This window comes from Oryctolagus cuniculus, chromosome 4 (genome assembly GCF_964237555.1).
Source record: "Oryctolagus cuniculus chromosome 4, mOryCun1.1, whole genome shotgun sequence".
NCBI classification, from domain to species: Eukaryota; Metazoa; Chordata; class Mammalia; order Lagomorpha; family Leporidae; genus Oryctolagus; species Oryctolagus cuniculus.
Genome location: NC_091435.1, coordinates 158,051,997 through 158,072,126, shown reverse-complemented (window position 1 = coordinate 158,072,126; position 20,130 = coordinate 158,051,997). Strand labels below are relative to the sequence as shown.

Below are 20,130 nucleotides of genomic sequence, written 5' to 3'. Positions count from 1 at the left end.
ATGATTGATTACAGCCCTTGTCTCAACTGTTAAGTAACAGTGTTTTTTTTCTTCACACTGTTTATTGAACTACTTGCTTACTATAGGATTAATCTTATGAGTATAAAGTAAATTGAACATATATCAAATTAAGATGGGAATATGTGAGGGAGGAAGATGAAGGGCAGAAGCATGGGCAGGAGGAAGGGTAGGATGTTACTGAATCTGTGTATGAGATATGTGAAATTTGTATACATTAAAGAAGATTTAAAAATGAAAACAACATTCTGAGTTTTAAAGTTAAATATGAAAGTCTTGGAAAAATTTTATTCAATAAGAATGGATTTTTAAAACTCCAGCTGTAAATAAGGTAAAAATTAATAGTAGCCCTAAAACCAAATATTTTCCTAAAATCTGTTTCAATTAAAAAGCAGAATTCATAGGAGGAATTATGGTTTCTTTTTCCACCAAACCTATTTTTAAGTGAAAATATATTCATTAATGGTAGGATATAAATATAAATATGCTTTGTAAGCTGGTACTGAAATCCTCATTCTTTGCCAATGAAAACACTTGAGACAAGCAGAACCCATTCCCCCACTGAGTTTTTTTAAAGGTTTATTTATTAATTTGGAAGTCAGAATTACAGAGAAAGGATTGAGAGACACATGAAGAGATCTTCCATCTGATTCACTCCCAAGATGGCCAACACAGCCAGTGTTGGGCCAGGCATTAGCCAGGAGCTAGGAACTTCCTCTGGATCTCCTGGGTGGGTGATGGGGCCTAAACACTTGGGCCATCTTCTGTTGCTTTTCTTCAGGCCATTAGGAGGGAGCCAGATCAAAAGTGGAACAACTACAACATGAACCAGTGCCCATCCTCCTACCTTTACAAGGCTTTAATATTAACTACCCGAGTTTGATGAACATCTACCAAACACAACATTCTGTCCAACCAAGAATTCCTTTCCTGATGATAATACTGTAGGTGGCCTCAATTGTTTATGCTATAGATTAAACTCATAGTTATTTTCCTATGCGAAAAACAGTGGACAGGTGATAAAAACCATCTTCAGTGTGATTATATTCCTTCTGCTGCTTTAAGGCTGTTATAAAAGTTATTTTGGGGGCTGGTGCTGTAGCACACTGGGTTTAGTGGCTGCCTGGAGCACTGGCATCCCATATGGGTGCCAGTTTGAGTCCAGGCTGCTCCACTTCTGATCCAGCTCCCTGCTAATGCACCTGAGAAAACAGCAGAAGATGACTCAAGTGCTTGGGCCCTTACCTGCAGTGTGAGAGGCCTGGATAAGGTTCTTTTTGTCTTCTTTTCAAGTTTAAGAAATGCATATTTTTACAATTTGAGTTTATAAATCTACTGTCTAACACGTAATGGTCTTTTATATTTCTTTTTAGATTTCTATTCATATCTATCATGTCTCTACTAGGAGCTTAGATATGAATATAAAGCAATTGAGAAATACAAATATAATGGAATCTGTATGAATGTGGTTATGTTCTGTCTCAAATTCATACTCTGCATATACTTTTTCATTTATAATAACTGCAATAATTTAACAATGTCATTTTCAATTCTTATTTTTATAGGATCTAGAATTACTGTGTTCTACCAGCTTAATAAACAATATTTCAAGCTTGTCATTCAGATAATAGATAAAAAATGTTAAATGATACAATAGTGAAAAATGATGACTCTTTAGTTTCACCTTTTTTAATGGATTTTTTTACTTCTCTCTAAGTCAAATTTGACAGTGATACATTAGTCATTGTATCTACTATAGCAAATAAGCTTCATTGTATATAGAAAATATGAATAATTTGTGGATCCCTATAATAATGTGTTCAGTGTGTGAAACCAAATCCAGACCTTGAAGGAGAGGTTTTCAAAATTGACTAGAGACTCCTGCTATTACTCGAATAGGTTTTGGATTAGGAATGTATCTAGGATGCTTAGATCTTTAAGAAAAAATATAGTTGCAGTACATGGTAAATTGGGGGACTTTTTTTTTGACACATACGTTTCCTTGGAACTTTGGTTTAATTCTTGGTTTCAGCCCTGAAGTAGAAGAGTTAATTGGTGTAATAAATTTATCAAGTCTGTTGGTATAATAAAATTACAACAGACTTGATGGGTTAAAACAGCCTAGATTTATTGCTTTACGGTTCTGAGCATCAAGAATAGAGAGGTTCCTTGGCTGGGTCCTCTGCCAGTGTGTAACTGGGTGTCCTCCAGGACCGTGGTCTAGACTCAGGATTGACTGAGCGAAGAGCCACTTCTTTACCATGTGATGATTTGCAGCATCCAGGTGCCTGTTATGGCTTCATTGTCTTGCTGGCTGTTGACCAGAGACTCTCCTGTGCTCCTTGCCACCTGGTCTGCCCCATCAGGAAGCTTATTTGTATCTTGCTTGTTCAGAGTGAGTAACGAGTCTCTCCTCACAAAATGAAAATTGTAGTCTAATGAAACATACTTATCGCCATGTAACCACATACACTCATCACCTTTTCCTTGATCTTTTGGTAGAAGCAAGTCATAAGTTCTGCCTACATCTAAAGAGAGTAGGCTTTGGAGAGGTCTGACTGCTAGAAGGTGATCACAGCGGATGTCCTAGAGTCGATGTGCCATGATGATGATGAAAAATTTCAGAGAACTTTCCCTTACTAGGCAAAAATATTCTCCAGCAATCCATTATAAATGAAGGACTTAACTGCTGATTTATAAGCTCAAATATTAGCTATAACAAGTACCACAGTTCTTTTTTTCCCAGCATGAGGATGATTATCAAAGTCAACCTAAAATCCATATAACTACATTTTCACCCTCTTCTCAAACTCCACAGGGACTTATGGTATTGGTTGGTTGATGTCTTAATATCCCAAGTAGCTAACAGAGCACTACACACAGAGGAGATGCTTACAGAAATATTTTTCCTGTAATTTTTCAGTACTTTTCAGTGTGCCTATTTCCTTCCTTAGGATAACTTTTCATTGGATATAAGTAAAAGGATTTTGCTGTAATTTAGGTCTTCAGAAGTTCTTCTGGGGCAAAGATTTCTTCTTTTTTTTTAAAGATTTTATTTATTAATTCAAAAGAAAGTTACACAGAGAGAAGAGAGGCAGAGAGAGAACGAGGTCTTCCATCCACTGATTCACTCCCCAATTGGCCGCAACGGCCGGAGCTGCACCGATCTGAGCCAGGAGCCAGGAGCTTCTTCCGGGTCTGCCATGTGGGCACAGGGGCCCAAGGACTTGGGCCATCCTCTACTGCTTTCTCAGGCCATAGCAGAGAGCTGGATCAGAAGAGGAGCAACTGGGACTAGAACCAGCGTCCATATGAGATGCCAGTGCTTCAGGCCACGGTGTTAACCTGCTGCGCCATTGTGCCAGCCGCCAGGATTTCTTAAAGTTTATTTACACTGTTTTAGACTCAAAGGGGAGAACTGGCTGAAAGATAACATGGTATGTTTTCAAGGGAACAGGGTCAATACTTTAAGTATCTTTAATATAATAAGGGCTGAGAACACAAACACAGAACTCAGAAACCAGCGTCCATGTCCTTGGTAGGATATGGGTACATAGCTTGGAAAAACTCCAAGAGACATGTCTTGTCAAGGAGGCACTGAGGGCAAGACTTATTCAAGAAGAGATTTCTGAAATAAGAAAAAGGGACCAAAATATAGGAAGAGATGTATACACTGTCTTTAAAATAAGAAGAATATAATTTTCTTATAGGACTTCAAAACTTTGAGGGATAGATAACATTAATTACATTGATATTTAACATAGATCTACCCTGTTATTGAATATAAATTGTAATTGAATTTTTTAAGAATAAGAAATGACTTTGTGGGCCGGCGCCGCGGCTCACTAGGCTAATCCTCCGCCTTGCGGCGCCAGCACACGGGGTTCTAGTCCCGGTCAGGGCGCCGGATTCTGTCCCGGTTGTCCCTCTTCCAGGCCAGCTCTTAGCTGTGGCCCGGGTGTGCAGTGGAGGATGGCCCAAGTGCTTGGGCCCTGCACCCCATGGAGACCAGGATAAGCACCTGGCTCCTGCCATCAGATCAGCGCGGTGCGCCGGCCGCAGCGTGCCGGCCGCGGCGGCCATTGGAGGGTGAACCAACGGCAAAGGAAGACCTTTCTCTCTGTCTCTCTCTCTCTCTCACTGTCCATTCTGCCTGTCAAAAAAATAAAATAAAAAATAAAATAAAAAGAAATTACTTTGTATTTATATTTGAGATTGAACTAGGAGGTCTTATTTTACGTGAAAGATAGTCAAAGGTAATGACTCAATAAGAAAGGTAGAATTTTCTGTAGTGCAAGTCTCAAAATAGAGATTTTAATTTGTAGTTTACAGCTCTAAAACCCTACATCTTAAAAAGTGGAAAAATACATATTAAAGTTTCATTCTATGTCTTAGCCTGACGTTCTGGCCTTAGTTTTTGAAGTGGATTCTTGAATATCCAATAAGATTTTGATCACCTTGTGAAAGCCGTGATTGTGTTGAGACCAATAAATTTAGTTTGAAATCATGATGTGATAAAAACTGTAATTGAAATACAATCCATTAACCTTGATTTGTCTTAGGTAATCTTCTATAATATCATTTTCTATCATAAAAGTAAGATGTAATTAAAATGACCCCGTTTTTAAAGTTCCAAAGTGATATTTAAGCTAGCAGTCTGTATAAAATAATTGCTGACTTTTAACAAAGAACGTGTGATACCATATGACAAATGGTTTAAGTTGTCTGCTGTTCTGTGACTCCCTCCTCGTCTGATGTGTTAGCAAAATTTTACCAGATTTATGTGGAATGTGGAATTCATAGCTATACAAATATATATATTTATATATGTTTATATATAAACTCATATATATGTAAATATATTTCTATACAAAGCTGAATATTATGATGATATATGTGTGTAGTGGATATTTACAAAATTACAGTAATGCTATTTTTATGCCTAGTGTTATAGGAATTTCCAAATACTGTTTTAATTTTAAATTCATACTGCACTCTAGTGGGGAATGAGTTCAATGCAAAATTGTTTTAATGCTGGCACTTTAAACACTAACCATGAATTATTTATAATTTTAATAGTGAAATATAGAAGAAGATTGTAATTTTCTCAAACATGAAGATTGAATATAGATATATAAATATGTAAACTCTTTATATATCTTATGTAATATATATTTATAAAATATATAAATGGGATTTATGTTATACAGGATATATATTTAATATTTTACCCTGACAGTAATACATTACTTTTTCTGAACTAGTCTTGAAGATAGAGGAAATTTTACAATTGAGAAGGTTATCTGATTTCTTGCAACATGTTTGGAATATAGATATAAGAATTTATATACAGATGTAACTGATCCTGTTATTCCTGATATAAGGAAATGCTGAATTAAAATTTCTCCTTCATTTTGTTCACCAAGAAAAGATAATTTTCTCCATAAATTTCAGGAATAAGCATGAGATTTTAAAGATATTTACTTATAACATTTCACTTTTCTTAATTTTATGACACAATTTTACTTAAACTCTACGTAAGTGCCTTTTGCAACATTGTCAGTGGCATCATAAGAGCCACTTTTTGAGTCACCTAATAGTTTTTTTATTTTATCTGAATTATATCAAATTAAGTTGGATGCTTTATAAATCCACTTATGATGTTATATCTGTAAATTTTATCCCAAGTAAGTAGTATCAAAGCCCATCGCATTAATATAGTATACTCTTCTTATTTCACTCTTAAATGCTTACTCATGATTTCCACAAACCTTTGCTATTTTCAAGGTGATTTCCAAAATGACCTCTTAACAGTTATAGTTGTTTGATCACTTCCTCTCTGATAATTACCACATCCTTATTATCTAATTCCCTTATCTTGTATTGAGCCAGTCAAGAAAAGCAACATAAATTGAGTCGTTAGCTGATACATAAACTCCTATGTACTTTTACTTTATATTAATGGTTGTGATAGGGTTGAAACACTATTGAAATTATAAAGTTTATGAATTATTTATTATATGGAAATTGTTGGATAACCAGTAATAAATGGACACAGGACTCAGTTAAGGTGTATCAGATTTTTTGTGTTTGTCAGAGATGTGGTAGGTTAGTCAGCTGGAGAAGTTGAGTTAGACAAAATGGATCGGAACTGTGTTTCATATTGGAATTTCCACTGTTTCCTCTCTGAACAGAAATTAACAATGCAACCATGGAATGGGTACCTGGAGAATTGTAGGCTTCTACTACAGGAAAATAAGAGAATGTAATTTTAGGCTAATTTGAGATTCATTACCAAGGTTTTGGGCCACACATGAGACAATGACCTATTCCCTCATTCTCCCAGTCACATAATTTACTTGTTCTGCTCTGGGATAAATGAATGGCTGATAAAGAAAACAGAAGTTTTTTTGTTTGTTTGTTTGTTTGTTTTTTCTCTTCAGTTCTTTCCCAGAGTACACAAGTTCTGGAGAAGTTCTTTTGTGGCCAAGGCCAAGGAGACAGAGAATAGACTCTTCAGCTCTATTCCCCAACTTAAAATTTTTTTTCCATTGAACTTCTTATTTTAGCATAGTTTTGAATTTACAGAGAAATTGTCAAGTTAACAGAGTTCCTATAAGCCTGCTATCCAATTTCTTCTATTATTGACATCTTACATAGTATAGCATGTTTGTAACAAATAATGGAGCAATCATAATAGTTTATTTATATGAAAACTTCATACTTTATTTGTATTTCATAAATTTCATTAATTTTTCCTCTAATGTTCTTTTTTCTTTTTAAAGATTTGTTTTACTTATTTTAAAGACAGTTACAGAGAGAAGCAGAGAGAGAGGTCTTCCATTTGCTGGTTTACTCCCCAAATGGCCACATAGGCCATAGCTGAGCCAATCTGAAGCCAGGAGCTTCTTCTGGATCTCCCATGAGGGTGCAGGGTCCCAAGTACTTGAACCATCCTCTACTGCTTTCCCAGGTGCATTAACAGGGAGCTGAATTGGAAGTGAGCAGCCGGGACTCGAACCCTGGCACCCCTATAGGATGCTGATGCTGCAGGCAGGGGTTTTAAGTCACTGCACCACAGTGCTGGCCCCTCTCATGTTTTTTTGTTTGTTGTTTGTTTTGTTTTGTTCCAGGATCCCATATTTTATTTAGTATTAAACTTCCCTTATGCTCCTCTGAGCTGTAACAATTTCTCAGATTTTCCTTGGCTTTGATAACCTTGACTTTGATAGCTTTGAGGAGTATTGAACAGGTATTTTGTAGACCATTCCTCAGTGGATGTTTCTGTGTTGCTCTCCTGTTTTGACTTGAGTTATGTGTTTTTTCAGAAAGCGTAAAGAGATGATGTACCCTTCTTAACACATCATATGCAGGATTCATACTGTCAACATGACTTGTCATCATTATGATGACCTTGACTAAGGTAGTAGCTAAGACAGTGTTTCTTAGGTGACCTTGTTGTAGAGGTACTTTGCCCCATCTTTCCATACTGTGTTATCTGGAAGCAAATTATAAAGCATGACCTTCACTTAATGGGTAGGAAATTATATTCTGTCCTTCCTTGAGTGTTGAATACCTACTTAAATTATCTGGAATGTTTCCATATGAAGATTTATATCTTTTCCTCCATTTTATATCAGTATGTGTTCCTGAAATTTATTTTATACTTTGGAGTATAATGCAATAATATGTTATTTTAGCTGTTGCCCAGGTTAATCCTTCTTTGGACATTGGGAGCTCTTTCAGTTGGCTCCTGAGTGTATTCTCCAGCATTTTATTATTAATCCATTGGATTATATATAATTTATGGTCTAACAAGTATATGCTATGTTATTCTGGGGGTTCTGTTGGTTAGAGAAGGTCAACACATGTCAGGAAAGTCTTACTGGTAGCGACATTTCAACTTTTGTAAAAGCAATGCCCTAAATATAAATCAACTATAAGAAAGAACCATGTTATATCACAGGAAAACTACAGTTTCCAATTTTGCTTTTGCTCAATTATACTCAGATACACTGCTTCAAATAGTTTATAAAGGATGAGTTTTCTCACTTGTGACTGTTTTTAAGAATCTAGGGGATTAAGTCAATCTCCATTTCAAGAAAATTAAAGCGTGCACATAAGCAAATACCTAATTCCTACAATAATCCCCCAGAATATAACTGTAGCCCTTGAACCTGTTTTGGTGTGATTTCTAGTCAATTACTGTGTTGAAAGATGAAGATAAATTAGTTGGAAAAAGCATAGATAACATTAGTAAAATATTTTGAGTTTCCAGACAGTCACTTAAGGCTTGTGAATGATGGTAGACTTTTCCCTCAATGGAACTCAGATGAGCAAAATTTGCCTTCCAGAATTGAAATATGACACCACACTGAGAGGGAAATCACTTATACATGTTGGAGCCGGCGCCGTGGCTCACTAGGCTAATCCTCCACCTTGCGGCGCCGGCACACCGGGTTCTAGTCCCGGTTGGGGCGCCGGATTCTGTCCCGGTTGCCCCTCTTCCAGGCCAGCTCTCTGCTATGGCCAGGGAGTGCAGTGGAGGATGGCCCAGGTGCTTGGGCCCTGCACCCCATGGGAGACCAGGAAAAGCACCTGGATCCTGGCTCCTGCCTTCGGATCAGCACGGTGCGCCGGCTGCAGTGGCGGCCATTGGAGGGTGAACCAACGGCAAAGGAAGACCTTTCTCTCTCTGTCTCTCTCTGTCCACTCTGCCTGTCAAAAATTTAAAAAAAAAAAAAAAAACACTTATACATGTTGCCTCCTCCTTCATAGAGTGCCATTTGAGACATTGTATTTTTTTGCAAAATCTGATATGTTGTAGGCTACCTGTCCCAATATTTTGAGGTCTCCTTTCTCCCAAGGGTATGCATCAAAGTTAACGTATCTTACTTCCTCTTTCCATTGAGCATTGTTGTCCTTGTACACAGTACAGAATTTAATTGTTGACACTGTCTGGTGATTATAGTTTTTAGTTTCATGCACAAGGTACTCCTCCCTGTAAGCAAATAAATCTCATAGCTCTGAAAAAATATTTCATTTCCAATATTTCCCCGTACTAAAATATTGCCAGATATTCTCATTTTTGGTTAAGTTGGAAATGTAGATCAAGGAAGAAAATATTTCCTTCCAAACATATGCATATATTCAGCAAAAACAAGGTGTCACAAGGGCTTATCTACTGTCACTATCTCTCTTTTTTTTGGTCACTATTTCTTATGCTACTTTTGACAAACCTAACCTGTTCTTTCTGTGGATACAAGCTCCTTTCTAGCATCTTTCAGATGTATTGATTTGTTTTTCATGGTCAATATGATAAATTATTTTCATATAAAATTTTGAAAATACAGAACTTCTAAAGGAAAAAACAGACAACTCTAATTCCACCATTCAGAATCAAATACTGCTAATATTTTCTTTATAGACTATGTTTTTACTTAATTGTAAACACATTATATGTAAATTTACATAGGGTAGCTTTTCACTTATTATATACAAAGGAATTTTTTATTTTCCTAATCTGCTTTTAATGACTATACAATATTGCTGTTTAATCTTTTCCCTACCTAATGGTATTTTAGATAAAACACTTTAAAAAATCAAAAAGTTTTGAAATATGCTAAGTATAACCTGGAGTGACTACTTATTTTTTATTTATATTAAATAAGGATAGTGAATACATTCCTATTTTTTAGCTAAAATTATACAATCATTTTACAAAGTCTACAGATTTTCTTTTAAATATGATTACTTGTATATTAGTCCACAAAACATCATGAATTTTATACTTAAAAATCCTTTATTCCTTTTAGAATTCATACAGTGTCTTACATATCCTTTAACAGGTTAAAATATTGTAGGTGTGTTGCATAAATTCACTACACTAATTTTCTTTACAATTATTCTGGCAAAATTATCCTCACATATTGCTGAAATAATTTTGGCATTTCTTATCACATTTGTATGGTTCTACCACCCATGCTTATCACTTTATCAGTCTTTGTAGTGGCAGGTAACATCTTTGTCCCTACTTTTCGGTTTATCACCAAGACATAGAAGTGTGCTGCTACAAACAGACAATAAATAATTATACATTAACGAAGGACCACTTTGGCAGCACTTTTTGAAGATTATAAAGTAACTCCTTGAAGAATTTTGAGAATTAGAATGCAGAAATTATAACTGGGCCATAGAGTTCTGCATATGCCTGTGTAATAAAAGCATAGGAAATTGTAAGAGAAGATGTATTACCTTAAATGACTTGAAAATGAAGAGAAAATATGCATTGCAATATTTACTTACTGCCATCTTAAAGCCAGAGATGCTGAAATTGTTGAGATGCCCTTTTGTCTTCAGTTTGAGTACAAAGCATCTATTTATCCAAAGAAAATAATACTTATGAATATAACCATAGATGATCCTCATTTTTTGCACTGTTTGTGCAGCTATTTTAATACTCATAACCTGTTTTGAACTTCTATTATAGAACTGGAGTGTTAACAATTTTAGTATTTTTATGTCCATCCAAATGTAAGTCACGTTTATTAATTGGTAAGGAAGATGGAAGTAAGGAATCTTATTTACTTGAATCCAAAGGAGAATATGTAATGTACTAACATATGCTAGAGAACGTGATGATTAAGCACTCAGGATTTTGAGATAATTAAAGCTGAATGTTTATCCCAAATATACCATTTACAAGCTGTGTGACCTTACACAAGTTATGTAACCACTCTAAAACTTAATTTCCTCAATTATGAAGCAGAGAAAACAATTCCTGGGTCAAATGAGATCATGGGTGCTAAGTGTCTGTCCAGCACCTAAAACAATATTAGCAACAGAAAAAACAAAGTAACATGTTTGCTATAAGAAGCTGACCACTTCAGATAGTGTGACAGCAGTTTATCATAAGGGAGGAGAACAATCCTTATTTGCACTCAATTTTGTAAATATGAAGGAATCTAGAAAACTTGAGCTGCTTGCTCATGATTGTCTTTGTACCCCCAGATTTCACAGGTGCACAAGATGGGGAGAGTGAGGCTGAGTTAATACCTGATGACTTTGAAGAAAAACCGGAAAGAGAAAAGAAACATACCAACTTCACTCTGTGCAACGTGTGTAACATTCAACTGAACTCAGCTGCCCAAGCCCAAATCCACTACAATGGCAAATCACATCAAAAGAGACTAAAACAGCTCAGCAATGGGATGCTGAAACATGACAGTGGTAAGCTTTTCTAAAAATATACCCTCGACAATACATCAGCTTGAGCTGTTTGTGTACATGCAAATTGATATGAAGATAAAAGAAGAATCTCTGCTTTTAAACCAGGAAAAACATTACATGAGGCTTCATCAGTGTGGTTCGTTAAAATAAATGGTTTCTCTTTGAGAAACAAGGAAAATTTTTATTTGTTTTATATATTTACCTGTGTTGACATTGTGACTTGTAGGACATTTACTAACTACTAAGTTGACTTTATAGTTTCTTGATGTTTTTCTTTACTATGTTTAAATATAAAAATGGCCATCATTTCACAGTCTATATAAAAACAGTGGATTTGTGATTTTTTTATTTTAAAGGTATGAAGAATTTGGTTAGTAAGATTGCAATTGATTTGAATAATAATTATCTTTTCAAACAAGTACTTTAATCATTAAATTTTGATTTATTAGAACGGAGTATGTTCGTAGTGAAAATTCATGTTTTAATCAATTTAGCCTATTTTTCAAAAATGTATGTTGACTACATGGGTATATAGATTTTAAAAATTGCACAAAATGCATTTTGAAACAGATGGAGCATTGTTAGAAAACATGGAGATATAGGCACGAGTGAGTAGACTCTTGTGGGGGTAACATGGCAGTGCTACACTAGAGTAACTCAAAAGAGTTAACAATAGTGTGTTCTAGGTGGTTCATGATTGATAAATAAAATATATTTTATCTAAATTTTACTGACATTTCAAAAGGAGACTGCTTTTTAATCTCTTTTACTTGACATCATGAATGCTTTTAATATGCTTCCAGGCTACCAATGAAATGGAAAACATAAGTACATTCTTTTATAAGTACATTTTAAAAATGGATATTGATCTATCTCGCTTTTCTTTATTTTGTCTTTAGCATGAATGAGTTGGAATATTTTAATGAAAGCTGTTTCATATTTCTGTTTCATAGAATGGCATTTGGCTAATTAGTTATTATTTGTCATAGATGTAAGAAAAATTGTTATTGTGATTAATAGAGAACTTTAAATTCTACAGGCATAAGATGAACCAAGCAAGGTAGGTGTAGTTATTAAGTCATGATTATGTATACATCACAGGCTCTGTCTCAAACTTACTAAGAAAAATCTAATACCTGTCATGAGTAATAGGTGAAATCACCAAAGTACAATCTGATTCAATTCCAAAGTGTGTTTTTTTTTTCCTTCTATGTTGTTGGTGGTGATGGTGTGAGCTTCAGTGTTTTACTTCAACTGATTTGATGGTAACGAACCCCTGTTGGAAAAGCAATAGATGATATTATAGAATGAAACTAGAACAAAAGTTATGCCTCGTTTAGAAATCCAAATCAGAGCCAGCTCCAGGCAAAATTGAGAATAGTCAGAGATTTTCAAATCATAATACATATTAAGAATGAGCTTCCTCAAATTGGATGTTTTAAAATGATGATATCAATGCACTTATTGCACCAATGGCTTAATATACATTCTCTTATTCAATTTTTTGTTGCAATGAATCAGAGATATATTGTCATTATCTTCCTTATATAAAGGTGGAGATTGAGAATAACATGAATTGAATAATATGCTAAGGGTCACACCACTGTTGAATGGTCAAGTTGGCAATCAAAACATGGTCTTACTCACTCAAATACCTGCACTTTTACAGCCTTCCATCATCCAAAATGAATATTCTATAGAAACCATGCCTTTCTCTGCTTAAAGAGAGAAATAATATTAACAGAACACAAGGAATAAAAATTATATTAGACTTCCACAAATGCTTTAATCAATACAGTACACAAAAATATTTATCACTGTATTTTTATTAAGGTAATTTTCCCAATCTTTCTAAGTACTAGCCTGTAAAATAAATAAGTCTCTAAAAAGTACCAGAATTAATGGGAATACTTGGTTTAAGTCAGAGGAAAGTGGCATGGGGGTGAAAAAAGACATAAATGATAGAGTCAGGGCCAACTTTTAGGGACTAATAGGGAAATAGGGAAGAGTCTGGAGCTAACTGTGCAACCACAGGATCTGGAAAGATGTGTTAAATTTGGTATCCTGCTGCCCTGCGTCTGTTGTCATGTGTTTGACCTGGTGAACTTGGTTCAGGTTTAAGGATTGATAGAGCTGGTAATGCTTGAAGTAGGGTATAGCGTTCTACAGTAATGATTGCAGTTTCTTTTCAATTTCTGGAGACCCTCGCCAGTAGTATTGTGTTGGTGCTGAGTGACAGGTTGCTAAGAATTCATTTGGAGTCAATGTCACAATTTCCTCATAAGAATGAAACTGCAATACATACTGAAAACTAAGTCAGAAATCTAGATATAAAGCTGTAACCAAACTCGTGAAGATTAGGACAAAGTCTCTGTACTCATTCTAGATTATGGAACTGGTAAAGCAAGCTTCATTCATTCCAAACCCTGATATTCAGTAGCAAAAAAGACTTCTTATATGCCAGGTTCTGTCAGTGCAGATTGTAAATTGAATGCAGGTAATCCAATTCACTTTGACTTAATTGTGTCTTCCCTACCGTCTCTGGATCTCCCCAGGTAAGCATCATTTTGCAACATCATTTTGATCAGCTGTCACAGTATTTCTCACATAGGGAACTTAAAGTGGCCAAATGGTGGTCAAAGACTTTGATCTAGAGCATGTTACTGTTTTTTAAAATAGACTACTTTTTAGAGCATTTTGGATTGATGGCAAAATTGAGCAGAAAGTATAGAAATTTCTCATATAACCAGCACCCCTAACACATATAGCCTTTCCTGCTATTGCTATCCTGCACCACAGTGGAACATTCATTACCATCATCGATGAAATCACATTGACTCAATGAGCACCCATCGTGCACAGTTTCCATGTTTTCCTGCTGTTGTACAGTCCATGCATGTTGACAAACATGTAAGACTATGTTTCTACAGTCAGTGTCATTCAGAGGAGTTTCACTGCCCTAAAAACCCTGTGCTCTGCCCATTCACTCCTGCTTCTCCTGAACCCCTGGCATCACTGATTGTTTTGCAGACCCGGGGTTTTGTCTTTTCCAGAATATCACATGACAGTTGTAATCATGCAGTAGGTAGCCCTTTAGATTAGCAATATGCAGGCAAGTTTCCTTCATGTCTTTTCATAACATGATAGCTCACTTATCTGTAGCAAATAATTACCCTGCTTAAAAAAAAAAAAAAAAATTATCCTTACACTTTGTTTCCCATACAACTAACTAAGGCATATAGTTATATTAGACTGCTTTTTGGCGTGTCAAGGGAAAGGAGGTTGTAAGTTAAGAGCTGCACACTGAAGAGTAAAAACAGTCTGTCCACTTGGGAGGACTTTTGTCCTGGGAAAAAGACCATAATTGGTTTCATGCTTCAAAAAGAATTCCCTTTTGGGTACCTTGTGGGTGATAACCTAGCCTGCTTGTCCTCATGCCACCCTTAACTCCCTTAAATGAAATGCCCATTTTATAACTGTGTGTGTGTAATAGGGAGCCCTCACCTTTAATTATAGATTATAGTAGATACACATATGCAGGCCATCTCACAAGTGAGCTTGTACTGCATATTGAAATAAACACATTTTTACATATGTCCCATGTCTCCACTATAAAACATGCCTTTTCAGGCTTCATAGCAATAAGAAAGGAGCTCGATCATGTGCCTTATATACCTACTAATGGTCATTGTTTTACTTACATGAAAATTAGGCGAAAGTGGCAGTTCACACAAATAGTGGATCCTATGAACTCTTAATGGCAGCATCATTGTTTAGTCATTTAGAGAAAAAGATGAGAGTCATTTTATTATTTCTGAACATGCACACTTGTAAAAATGGTTGCTACGGATTTCTTCCATCTTCAAAAATGTTGTCCTTCAACTTCAATTACAAATCAAAAATGATTAAGACAATTATGTCAAGGAAAAATATGACAGTGATTTTTACATGAATTCATCTGACCATGTACAATGTACATTTTTTTTTCTTTTTAAGGATGCACATAAAAATAGACATGGGGCTTATTTTCAGTATACATTCAAGATTGTCTAAATGGAAAGAAATTATTTCTGTCTTGAATGATGATAGAATAATGTATAATTACATGCTTCAAAGAATATCCTAATATACACTGCGGAGGACAAGAGTGAATGAGAGGGCATCATCATATCTACAGTGTGGCTTCTGGCTTTCTGAGGAGCATATGACATTTCACATATCACCTCTCTTATTAGAGAAAATGATCTTTTCTTAAGCATCATCCTGAAAAACTGTCTGATATCTGCAAATTAACTAGTAGGCTATAGTTCCAAAAGGTTAGGCTTACCTTTAATTTCCGACAGGGATACAATTTTTCTGAAGTAAAGTTACATAGAACATGTGTTCACCATCCGAAATGCATGCTGTTCTAAGACCCATGGTCTTTCCTGCTGTGCTAGGAATGTTGTCTGTTGTGCTCAGCCCCAAACTTTGCCATCAGTGGGTGGAAGCTGTGCATCCTGAGCGTTCTCTCTACTCTGGATCAGCCTGCCTGCAAACACTTGTCAAGGCTGGGGTACAGAATTTCAGGCCTTTATTCGAAAAGTGGGTAGGTGTCACTGAAAGGCCATTCAAATTTGTATTTACCAATATTTCTGTTGCAATTCTATCCAGTTTCAAGTTTACCTTCCATCCAGTTCTGCTTTCCTCATGCCTCACAGGTTTAAATCTTTAGTCCTCTACTTGCACACAAAAATCTTCATCTCAGAGTCCTTATCACAGGAATTCACCTAAGATATCACCAGTGCTTTTAATGTCTTAATGTGGAATATGCACATATGTTTTATTTTACAAATGCAACAAAATATAATACTTTCCTCCACAAGTATTTTCCATTTGATATCTGTAAGATTTGCTATAGAATGTAAAGATAATGAAAATGGAGTTAGTGTCAGTTGTTCCAGGTCCATTATATAATGCTGGAAGTATTTTATGCAGAATGACTTCATGCAAATAGGCCATTTTAAATTCATCATAACCACGTATTCAGTATCATTCAGGAAGTCCATTTTTTTAAGTTTGGCATGCTTTTCGAAGATGAACTGAGATAAGGAGATATAATAAGGGAATTCTATAATTGAAAGTTTATTAAATGTGTAGACTTTATTACATTGTAGAGTCCGTGATTCATCTTCTCATAAAATTATACAGACTCAAGAAAATACAATACCGATGATGTGGATGAAGTGTCTCTTTGGGAAAGGCCAATGATTTTATATTTATGATGCAGTTGAGATTTGCAAATAATGATTTTTCTAATGATGAAAATAGTATGGGCCACCTACCATACACACAAATATACAAAAATGCATTGAAAATGACCAAGAGGGGCTGGGGCTTTGATGTAGGGGGCAAAGCTCCTTCCTGTGGTGCCAGCATCACATATGAGTGCTGGATGGAGCCCAGCTGCTCCACTTCCAATCCAGCTACCTGCTGATGTTCCTGAGAAAGCAGTGGAAGATGGCCTGGGTACTTGGGTCCCTGCCACCCACATCTGAGACCTGGCAGAAGCTCCTGGCTCCTGTCTTCAGAATGGCTTAGCAATGGACATTGTGGCCATTTGGGGAGTGAACCAGTGAATGGAAGATCTTTGTCTCTGTCTCTGTAACTCTGCCTTTCAATTAAATAAATAAATAAATCTTTTTTAAATAAGAAAATTACCAAGAATACTTCAAAGGAAATTATTTCTAAACTTTTTATAATAGGCATGCAGGTAAACATGAATGAACAATATTATAGGTACAATTGTGCAGGTATTCTAACATAATGTTTGCATATCACTATGCTTTATGATGCATTTTTTCAAATTAAAGTAAGAAATTAAAGATGTAATTGAGATTTCTAGATAGAGATTGAGATTTTATACTCACTTTTTTCATTATTTACTACTTAGGTGATACATTCCAAATTAGAAAAAAAAATTAAATTAAATATAAAATGAAGTGTTACAATATTATAAGGAATTTTATAAGAAAATAAAAATTTAAAGATTATGACAAGAATGGTTCTTTGATCCTAAATGCATTTTTGAATTACATATTACAAATGATGTGATTTGGATGCTTAAAACTTCTATGACCTACTAATTAATTCAATTTTATGTGCTCACCTTGACTAAGCTATTGTTAGTGCCTGTTGAAGCATTAATAAGATGACCTATTGTGTCAGGTTTATTTTGTTCACACTATCTTTGTCGTGTTTGAATTATTTTATCAAGCCTGGTTTTCTATTTTTATTAGCCTGAAATTGCTGTCAAATAATTCAGTTTTATCTAACTATATTCTGAAGTCTTTTGGTACTCATTGTTTTGTAGCCCATAAATCTGGAGTGTTGTTTCCCTTATCTGTTCTTGTAGCACTAAATTTTCTTTCATTCAACAGAGAAAGCTAAGTAAAATTTCATTTTCTAGCTCTCCCTAATCTATTCACTTTTTCTTTCATTGATTATCCAAGATATCTAACATGTCAGTAGATTCTCAATATGAAATTTCTTTCTCCTGCAGTATTGGTGGTTAATGAAAATAAAATAGCTTCATGGAATGTTCTAGCCTTGATTTTATACGTAAACGCATCAGTTCTACATAAATTAATCTCAGCTGTTTATCTGAAGACTATTTGCACTTTTATAGAATATCAATAGGCAATTGCTAATACATTGCCAAATTCTCAGTGATCTCCCTTTGGATGATATTCTTTAGTGATGATAACTACTTTCCTAATGCTGCCTTATCTAAATTTGTATATAGCATACTGCAGTGTTATAATAAGGAATACTACTTTCCTTGTGCTTCTCTTAGTGAATATATTATGTGAATGTCCAGTCAAACTGAGGCAAAAAAAATAAATCCTGCTAATAAGTTGCCCAAATTTGTTGTAAGACATTTTGTTCTTTTTTTTTTTTAGGAGATTTTTTTTTTTTTTTTAGATTTTTGTTTATTTATTTGACAGGTAGAGATACAGACATTGAGAGAGAGACAGAGAGAAAGGTCTTCCTTCCATTGGTTCACTCCACAAATGGCCTCAATGGGCAGAGCTATGCTGATCCGAAGCCAGGAGCCAGGTGCTTCCTCCTGGTCTCCCATGCGGGTGCAGGGCCCAAGCACTTGGGCCATCCTCCACTGCCCTCCTGAGCCACAACAGAGAGCTGGGCTGGAAGAGGAGCAACTGGGACTAGAACCCGGCGCCCATATGGGATGCTGGTGATGCAGGCAGAGGATTAACCAAGTGAGCCACGGCACTGGGCCCGACATTTTGTTCTTGTTTTGGATAACCTGAATTTCTATCATTGAAGGATAAAATTATAGGAGAAAGTGACCAGTAGTGTTCAAGTGTTGGGTAGGTTGCTGGATTTGGTTATCAGTTTTTTTTCTCTGGAATAAGAAAAACATGGTTATCATTATGACAGGGGTAAAGTTCCAGCTAAGTGCTAATTGATTCATCAGGATATAATGTGAATTCTATTGAATGGCAATGTCTTTAGAAACACAGTGATCTCTTTAAAATTATGTTCCTAAGAAACACCTTTTATTGGGACCAGCATTGTGATATAACCGTTAAAGCTACTTTTTGTGATGCCAGTATCTCATATCAGAGTGCCAGTTTGAGTCTTTTGATTCACTCCCAAGTGGCTCAACAGCTGAAGATGGATCAAGCTGAAGCCAAGGAAGGGGAATTCCATTCTGATCTCCCATGTGGGTGGCAAGGATTCACATACATGGGCCATTATCTGTTGCCTTCCAAGATGCACAAAACTGGACAGAAAGCAGAGTAACACAGACTTAAACAGGCACGTGGCTGTGGAATGTGGGCATCCTCGGTGGGAGTGTAACCTAATGTGCCATAATACCCATCCATTTATTTATTCACTTGATTTTTTTGAAAGGCAGAGTGATGGGGGCGCAGAATGGGGGCATGAATGAATGAATGAGAGTGAATCACCTCTCTCTGTGCCTCATTCCCCAAATGGCTACCATATTCAGGTCTGCACCTGTCTGAAGCCAAGAGGCAGGAAGGAGCTCCATCAGGGTCTTCCACATGTGTGACAGAGACCCTAGTGCTTCTACCATCATCTGATGCCACTGCAGGCACATTAGAGGGATGCTGGATTGGAAGGTGGGTAGCTGAGAATCTCACTAGCTCTCAGTGTGGGATACTGTTGTTGCAAGCTTCACCACACCAACCATTGGTTATTTATTTGAAAGGCAGAGTGACAAAGAGGAAGAGACTGGAGTGGGGATGAGGGAGGTAGGATTTGTTTATGTGTCTAAATTCCAAATTTGCTTAGCATAAGAAGAGGTAACTACCTGTGGATTCTTCATTTTTGGCCTCTCCTAGTTACTATTCGTGCCCAACACCGTCTTCCAATCCTACTGTTCCTCTAGCCCCATCTTAGAAAAACAACTTTCCAGGTTTTTGTTTGTTTGTTTAGGTTTGGAAATATAAATAGCTTACCCATTGTCATTCTGTTGTGTTTATATTTGCCCCCAGCTAGCAGAGTGAAATTCCTCTATGTGTGGCTTTTACTTTCCTGGCATATACCCTTGTTGCTGACTCCAGGTTCTTTGACTCAGTTACAAATAGCAATCAAGAAGAGGCCAACGTGCAACCCAGTAAACATGGCCTATTGGAGACTTATGCTCCAGAACAAGGAAGTAGGAGGGGAGCTGAACAGGTGCTTCATGGGACTGGGGTGACATGGCAGTTCCTCCAAGGCACAGAGTGATCCTCAGCCCACAGTACTTCAGTTTCACCCAACTTGGCTGTTCTGCACAGCTGCTGTTGGCTTTAAACTCACAAAATATTCAAAATGGCACTGTCAGTCACTACCAGCCACCACAGGAGAGTC

General features: G+C 36.1%; 1 protein-coding gene across 1 annotated transcript in view; it reads left to right on the top strand.

The window, feature by feature from the left end:
• The window catches only part of ZNF385D (zinc finger protein 385D), a 1,067,118-nt gene that overhangs the window by 218,954 nt on the left and 828,034 nt on the right, over nt 1-20,130 (top strand). Inside the window, exon 2 of the mRNA XM_051858856.2 lies at nt 11,029-11,247. Coding sequence (XP_051714816.1) covers nt 11,029-11,247 — 219 coding nt within the window. The remainder of the gene's footprint in view (nt 1-11,028; nt 11,248-20,130) is intronic.